The sequence below is a fragment of the Orcinus orca genome, chromosome 10 (assembly GCF_937001465.1).
Source record: "Orcinus orca chromosome 10, mOrcOrc1.1, whole genome shotgun sequence".
NCBI lineage: Eukaryota > Metazoa > Chordata > Mammalia > Artiodactyla > Delphinidae > Orcinus > Orcinus orca.
This window is the reverse complement of record NC_064568.1, coordinates 67,798,295-67,806,672: the sequence shown is the minus strand read 5'-3', so window position 1 is coordinate 67,806,672 and position 8,378 is coordinate 67,798,295. Positions and strand designations below refer to the sequence as shown.

The window sequence follows — 8,378 nt, the reverse complement described above, 5'->3', positions numbered from 1 at the left end:
ATGGCAACTCTACTTTTAGTTTTTTGAGGAACCTCCATACTGTTTTCCATAGTGGCTGCACCAATTTACATCCCCACCAACAGTGTAGGAGGGTTCCATTTTCTCCACACCCTCTGCAGCATTTGTTATTTGTGGACTTTTTAATGATGGCCATTCTGACCCGTGTGAGGTGGTACCTCACTGTAGTTTTGATTTGCATTTCTCTAATAATTAGTGATGCTGAGCATCTTTTCATGTGCCTGTTGGCCATCCGTATGTCTTCTTTGGAGAAATGCCTATTTAGGTCTTCTGCCCATTTTTCGATTGGGTTGTTTGCTTTTTTGTTATTGAGTTGTGTGAGCTAGTTTCTTTATCCATAAAATGGAACTGATGATATTAGAGAACGTGGAGAGATCAATGCACCAGGTCACTTTCTCACCACAGGCATGGACATTTTTGCATTTATGCTTCACACGCATTCTCATAAACACTCTCTCAATGATCTCCACCCTCGTGTTCCCCTTGAAAAGCATTCAGATCCCCCTCTCAGTCCCCCCTACCACATACCCATCCATGAGCACCTCAACATACTCCCTCGAGGCACATTCCTCAACCGTGCCCCTCCCACATAGCCCTCCTTCCCAAGGCTTGGCCCTTCCTGGATGCAGCCTCTTCTCACCCCTACACCCCAGTTCCCTCCTGCAGATCCGCCCTGAGGCCACCAGGCCTCCAGACAGGGCCAAACCCCATGGGAAGCTCTATCATGCCTCCTGTCTCCCCTTTCAGCTACCCCCAGACTGGAGCAATCCCTATCCAGTCCCCTCTCCCAGGAAGTGCAGACAGAAGCCAGAGCCAGGAAGTGACTTTAATGTCTTTTGAGCAAGATGGGCCCCCCCCCCGCCGCAAGGAGGAGAGGGAGGGAGGGGTGGCAGTGACCAGCCTGCATCCTCTAAATCAAATGGCACCGGCGGGTACAGACTGGGTCCTTGTGTATGCAACTTAAGCCTACTTGGCCGGGGCATATGATGTTCATGGCGCCCTTGGTCTGCGGAAAACAGGTAAGAGAGTTGAGAGTTACCAAGGTGCAGGAAAGAAGGGGGTTTAAACTCCTTAGGGAGCAGAAGCAAGATCATAAGTGATGGAGTGAGACAGACGTGAGCTGTCAGCTCTACAGCTGATAACTTTGTGACCTTAGGCTTCTTTGTCTTAGTTTCTGCATCCGTCAAATGGGGATAATAATAGTAACCCCATTTGTTATTTTGAGAAAATAGACAAAATAAAGTAGATCAAGTGCCCATGATGAAAAGATCCTCTGGCCACTTCAGCTGTAGACTTAGGCCACAGGAGCGGCCTGACTGGCTCCCTGGGCAATGGCAGCTCCCCAGACAGGGAGAGGGAGGCTGAGCCCATCCTCCGTAGAAAGATTTGGGCCCAGGGCCAGAGAAAAGGCAAGCAAGAACAAGATGTACAATGCATTCTGCTCCCTGCATTTCCACCAGCTAATAACAACCATGCTCCATTGAGCACTGTCACTGCCATGACCATATACTCTTCCCAACGACATGGTGGGGTGGGTACTTTAACCCCATTTTTCAGATGAGGAAACTAAGCTCAGAGAGCAGAAGTGATCTGTCTGAGGTCACAAAGACAGGGGCTGGAAAAGCCAGGGTTTAAACTCAGGTCCAATCCCAAAACTGTGAGCCTGCCACGGCAGCTCCGCTCAAGAAATTAGGTCATAGCAGCAGGGAGGTAGGGATGGGTTGGGAGGTCTTTTCCCACCCGCTTTGCTGCAGTGATGTTAGGGTAGAGATATTCATTCATGCAACAAACATTTGTTGAGTACTACTGTGTGCAGGCATTAAGCTGGGTGGGTAGGGGTTCAAAAGTGAATATGCCTTAATCCTTCCCTTGCAGAGCTCTGCCCAGTGGCGGAGGCAGATGGAAGGCAGGGAAGTCAGGAAGATACATGCTCTGCTGAGGGTCTGGGTCCCAAGGGTGTCAGAGCTCCAAGGAGGGAAGTCTTCTCAGAGGAGGTGGCTGGAGTTGTTATTGCAGGACGATTAGGAGTTTGCCAGGTGGAGAAGGGGGAAAGGCTGCTCCAAGGAAAGGGTAAAAAAAGCAGGTGCAGCCACATGGGTTTTTTAACCCATCCCCACCCTACATACCAGAAGGGGCTGCCCCACCCGAGTCTCACCTGGGGCAAGCACATCATGGTTATTCTGGCCCTAGGGACACAGAAGGCACACCGTGGTCCAAGTTGATGAGACAGCAGTCGCTGTAGCACTCCGAGTGGTGGGAACACCTAGCCCCGTTCGTCTGTGGGGACCCGCCCTAAGTCACCAGCTCTCTGGCAGCGTTTGTGTGTAGGGGTCGGGGGGGGGGGGTCCCTGACATTGCCAAAGCCCCAGGAGTCCAGAAAGAGTAGCCCTGAGATGGTCACCCCACCTCCCACCCACCCCCGGCACCCCTCCAGCAGTACTCAGAGGAGCAGGGGGAGAGGAAGGGTGGCAGTTTAGTACTTTTCCCTCTGCTTCTCCTCTCCTGGGGGCCTCCTTCAGCTCTGTGGGTCCCAAAGGGTGACCTTTGTTGGGGGGAGAAAATACTCCCAGATCACACTTTAGTGGGGCGGGCAGGACCGAGTGTCCGGGAGCGGGTGTTGGGAGGGAGGGGATGGTGCTGGTTATAAGACCACTTTCTTTCCCCTCCAGAGCCACCGGGGAGGTGAAGCAGGGCTTTGAAGTCCTTTGGGAACCTATCAAGCTTCCAGCCTGAGAAGAAATCGCCAATATGGGGTGGTTCCCCCCATCCCCCTCTTCTCTCTCAAAACCCAACTGGCACCTTCTGGCTAGACGATGATACCTCGACCACCGCCCTCTGCTAGAGTGGAAGGTTCCAAAAGCTCTCCTGGCTCACCTTTGTAGACCCCTTTTTAAATTGCGGGAACGCGTCCCAGCAGGGGAGCAGCATCGCCGCGAGTATCGCGAGAGCCGAGGCCATGCGCTTGGGAAGCAGAAGTCCCGTCGGGCTCCCAGAGGCTGCGGGGATAAACCTTCCCGCTGCCACGTGACCCGGCGCCCCCAGCGCCCGCCCTGGGCTGGGGGCGGAGGGTGAGGGAGTTAATGGTCACAGGCCACTCCAGAGCGGAGGCCCAAACCAGCAGAAGCCCTTTCTAGCGCCCAGGAGGCTCCCAGGCCCCGGCAAAAGGATGGAATTAGGAAAGGCGCTCCTATGAGACCCTGACTCAGGCGTGGACCGGCCAGATGATCGATTTTAGGGGCCCTAGGGCCATAAGTATGTATTACTTGCAAATTAAAACTTAAAACTGTAAACTAAAACTTTATTTTCAAAAATTATGCAAAATTTATATGCTGAAATGAAACATCTTGCTTCTTGATGTTCTGACTCTCTCTGCCCTTCGCTGCACCAAATTGCCCACCACCCCACCCACCCTGACCTTTTGGACAAGCCAGCCCCGCCCTCTGGTGTTTTTCATACCCTCACAGGCCCAGACACGTCCTCTGTAAGAATCAGGAGGCAATGGGAATTCCCTGGCGGTCCAGTGATTAAAACTCGGGGCCGCTGGGTTCAATCTCCGGTGGGAGAACTGAGATCCCACAAGCCTTGGGCTGCGGCCAAAAAAAAAAGAAAAAAAAACCAGGGCTTCCCTGGTGGCGCAGTGGTTGGGAGTCCGCCTGCCGGTGCGGGGGACGCGGGTTCGTGCCCCGGTCCGGGAGGATCCCACGTGCCGCGGAGCGGCTGGGCCCGTGAGCCATGGCCGCTGAGGCTGCGCGTCCAGAGCCTGTGCTCCGCAACGGGAGAGGCCACAACAGTGAGAGGCCCGCGTACCACAAAATAAAACAGCCAGGAGGTAAGGCCAGATGACCTCTAAGACCTAGACGTCTTCCAGGTTTAAGGAGTCAATTAACTGTCAAAGAATTTGTAAATTGTATATAATTCACCCACCTTAGAATGGGGGCGAGATGGAGGGGGCGAGGAGAGGAAGACTGGGAAGGAAGAGGGTTCAGGGAGAGCTGCAGGTAGCCCTCAGTGGAACTGGGGGAGGCAGGCCTTCCGCACCATTTCCCTCTGGATGAAACTCGCACCTCACCCCACCCTTGGATGCTTCTGCTTTTAAAATTTTGCTAGTGAGATCACTCTGTATGACAGTCTCTAGGTCCATCCACGTCTCTGCAAATGACACAATTTCGTTCCTTCTTATGGCTAATATGCCATTGTATATGTGGACCACATCTTCTTTATCCATTCCTCTGTTGATGGACATTTAGGTTGCTTCCATGTCCTGGCCATGGTAAATAGTGCTGCTATGAACATTGGCGTGTCTTTTTGAATTATGGTTTTCTCCAGGTATATGACCCAGGAGTGCTGGGTCATATGGTTGTTCTGTTTTTAGTTTTTTAAGGAACCTCCATACTGTTTTCCACAGTGGCTGTATCAATTTACATTTCCACCAACAGTGTAGGAGGGTTCCTTTTTTTCCATACCCTCTCCAGCATTTATTGTTGAGAGACTGTCATGCAGAGTGAAGTAAGTCAGAAAGAGAAAAACAAATATCGTATATTAATGCATATATTTGGAATCTAGAAAAATAGTACAGATGAACCTATTTGCCAAGCAGAGACACAGATGTAGAGAACAAACATATGGACACCAAGGGGGGAAACGGGGGGGGGTGACTTGGGAGATTGGGATTGACGTATATACACTACTATATATAAAATAGATAACTAATGAGAACCTACTGTATAGCACAGGGAACTCTACTCAATGCTCTGTGATGACCTAAATGGGAAAGAAATCCAAAAAGGAGGGGATATATGTATACGTATAACTGATTCACTTTGCTGTAGAGCAGAAACTAACACAACATTGTAAAGCAACTATACTCCAATAATTAAAAAAAAAAATTGCTCATAAGAAAATATCTGAGGGGCCCTGACTTGAAGGGGGTGCTATAGACTGAATTGTTTCCCCCCTTCCCCAAATTCATATGTTGATGCCAGATCCCCCAGTGAGATGAGATTTGGAGATGGGGCCTTTGGGAGGTAATTAGGTTTAGATGAAGTCCTGAGGGTCCCCTCATGATGGGATTAGCACCATCATAAGAAGGGACACCAGAGAGCTTGCTGTCTCTTCCTCTCTGCTGTGTAAGGACACAGAGAGACGGCAGCTGTCTGCAAGCCAGAAAAAGGGTTCTCACCAGAACCAGACCATGCTGGCACCCTTATCTTGGATTTCCAGCCTCCAGAGGTGTGAGAGGTAAATTTGTGTCGTTTAGGCCACCCAGCCTATGGTGTTTTCTTATGGCAGCATGAGCTGACTGATATAGGGGGCTTAGGTCTTTTCTCTAAGATAACAGCTCCCACTGAGCTCAGAGGGTTTTGTGTCCATGAGCTCTGTTAGCCCTCCCTGTGTTAGGGTAATTAACAAAGGCTGTCACAACAGAGAACTCTTGAAATTTCAGTGGCTTGGTACCATAGTGCTTTATTTACCAGTCATGTAAATTTTGATGCAGGGCAGGAGACCCTTCTCCCATCTCATAGCCTCACCATCTGGAAGAGTGGCCTCCAAGGTCCTTGTGGAAGATGGGAGAGAGAGATGAAGGAAGCACATGGATCCCTAAATGCCTCAGCCAGGCCTGACACATGCCTCTTCCACTCAGAGACCATTGGCTGCAACTAATCATGTGACCTCAACCTTCTGCAAGGGAAGCTGGGAGATTCAAGTCCAGGAATATTTAGTGCATACTATCGTTTCTGCTGCCCATGTTACAGCTGAGGAACCTGAAGACTCAAGGTAAAATAACTTGCCCAAATAACACAAGTAAGTCGCAGAGCCAGATATAAACCCAGGGCATTCTAGCTCCTGAGCCCAAGCTCTTCCACTGCCCCTGCCCCGCACTGCTGTGGGTGGCCAGAAGGCTTTGTCCCCTAAAGGGATTTCTATAGTCATTAGTTTCCCATCCGCAAAGCTCATTGTGAACTGGACAGGAACCCCAGGGGATAATAATTCTTTGTGCAGAGTAATGTACTTCCCTGAGGTATTTGTGAGGGGTAGATAATTGGTAAATAGTGTCTAAGACTGCTCAGGAAAGGGGCAGGTGTGGGGCAAGAGGCCAATGGCTGTGTGTCAAGATTGGCAGGTTGAGATTCTTGATTTGAGGACCAGGGGCCCCAGGGAGGTTTGTTGAAGGCCCTGAGTGGGTGGTGGGCCCCTGAAATTCTAAATTCTATGCAAAATACCCTTTTTCTTTTTTTTTTGAGGACAGAGGGCTACATTAGCCTCAGAGACTAGTTCAAAACCTTCATTTTTTTTCCTTTTTAAAAAAATCTTGTTGAAGTCTAGTTGATAGAGCCTTCATTTTAAGGTCAGGAAACTGAAGCCCAGAGAAGGAAGGGACTTCCCCAGGTGACTGAACAGAGCCAGGTCTGGACCCCAGGCTCCTGACTCCAAGTCCTCTTCTTCCTGTACCAGTTCCCCAAATCCAGCTGGCGCTGGTCACAAGCACAAATCCAGGACACCTGTGCTGTGTGAGGGGGTGGGAGCCAGATCACTAGGGTCCCCAGGGCCTGTGGGTGGGTGGTCACTGACCCACCTGACCTGTGAGCGCGGCCCTGGCTCTGCCCTTTGGCTGGGACCCAAACGTGGCCAGCCCAGTCTCGTCTGAGGAGAAAGGGGCAGGAAGCGCCTGGCTGGGCGGACATCCTCCAGTGCCTTCTTTCCTGCATCCATCTGCTGGTTTCCATGACAATATTCTCACTGGTCTACAGCAAAATGAAAAAAATAAGAGCTTTTTTTGTTAAAGAGTTTATCGTTTAGGGGACTTCCCTGGTGACACAGTGGTTAAGAAGCCGCCTGCTAATGCAGGGGACACGGGTTCGAGTCCTGGTCCGGGAAGATCCCGCATGCTGCAGAGCAACTAAGCCCATGCGCCACAACTACTGAGCCTGAGCTGTAGAGCCCGTGAGCCACAACTACTGAAGCCTGCGCACCTAGAGCCCGTGCTCCGCAACAAGAGAAGCCACCGCAATGAAAAGCCCGCACACTGCAACGAAGAGTAGCCCCCGCTCGCGACAACTAGAGAAAGCCCATGTGCAGCAACGAAGACCCAAAGCAGCCTAAATAAATTTATTTTAAAAAATAAATAAAGATAAACGTATTTAAAGAACCAGTTTTTCTTTTTGGCTGCACCGTGGGGCATGCAGAACTTCCCCGAACAGGGATCCAACCCATACCCCCTGCAGTGGAAGCACGGAGTCTTAACCACCGGACCACCAGGGAAGTCCTGAAGAACAATTCTCTACTCTGAAATTACATCCTTCCTACTTTTTTGGCCTTCAAATGTGTTTTTATGAAACAATGGAAAATAAGACAGTAGTAGTTTTGTTCAGTTTTCCATGTTGTTTCTTTGCCAATATATTAGATATATACACACAAATTCTGTCAGTTCCTCAAATTTTTTGGAATTTTTAATCAGTCTGGAAAATCCAAAATAGAATTCTGGAGAAAACTGCCCTTGTGAAAATCACCCATCACTCAACTCATTCCTGAAGGAACTCTCAAGGTAGTCTGGGGAGAATGATGAACAGTTGCCCGAAAGAGTCTGAGATGTGGAGAGAGGGCAGCAAAAGCTTCCTCAAGAAGAGGACAGGCAGTGAGAAGTGTTTGCAGGTACAGAGGGGGAGAACCGAGGCCTACATAGGATGCCCAGGACAGGCCTGGATGCCCACAGGAGGGGGTGGTGCTCTTTTGTGAAGCCTTGAAGGGGGACTAGGATTTAGGCAAGCCGAGAGTAAAGGCCTTCCAAGCAGAGGTCCAGAGGAACAAAGGTTTGGAGGTGAGAATGAGTAGAGGACAGGCTCTCTGCTTGTGGAGGATGCAGATGAAGTTGGAGTGGTCAGTACTCCAGGGACCTTGGGGGACCATGGGAGTAACCCCAGTTGAAGTGGTTCCTCAGTGGAAAGTTGGGCTGTTGGTGGCCGTGCTGGAGTCAGGGTGGGTCCCAGACTTAGCCTGGGTTCCGGGGGTTTGGTGGGGTAGGGGGGTTCCCTGCTCTGTGAGGATGGGTAGGGTCTCCTGAGCAAGGAAGAGGCCCACCATGTCTTTTTTTTTTTTTTTTAACATCTTTAAGTGCTTTACAATGGTGTGTTAGTTTCTGCTTAGAACAAAGTGAATCAGCTATATGTATACATATATCCCTGTATCTCCTCCCTCTTGTGTCTCCCTCCCACCCTCCCTATCCCACCCCTCCAGGTGGTCACAAAGCACCGAGCTGGTCTCCCTGTGCTATGCAGCTGCTTCCCACTAGCTATCTATTTTACATTTGGTAGTGTATATATGTCCATGCCACTCTCTCACTTTGTCCCGGCCCAGCATGTCTT

General features: G+C 50.3%; 1 protein-coding gene across 1 annotated transcript; it reads right to left on the bottom strand.

Moving 5' to 3' along the window:
• Positions 1-928: 928 nt before the first annotated feature.
• Positions 929-2,976, bottom strand: CLPSL2 (colipase like 2). The gene is given in 4 exon segments (XM_004286752.1): positions 929-1,024; positions 2,174-2,223; positions 2,226-2,295; positions 2,893-2,976. Coding segments are annotated over 4 exon segments (300 nt in total).
• Between the last annotated feature and the right edge of the window lie 5,402 nt (positions 2,977-8,378).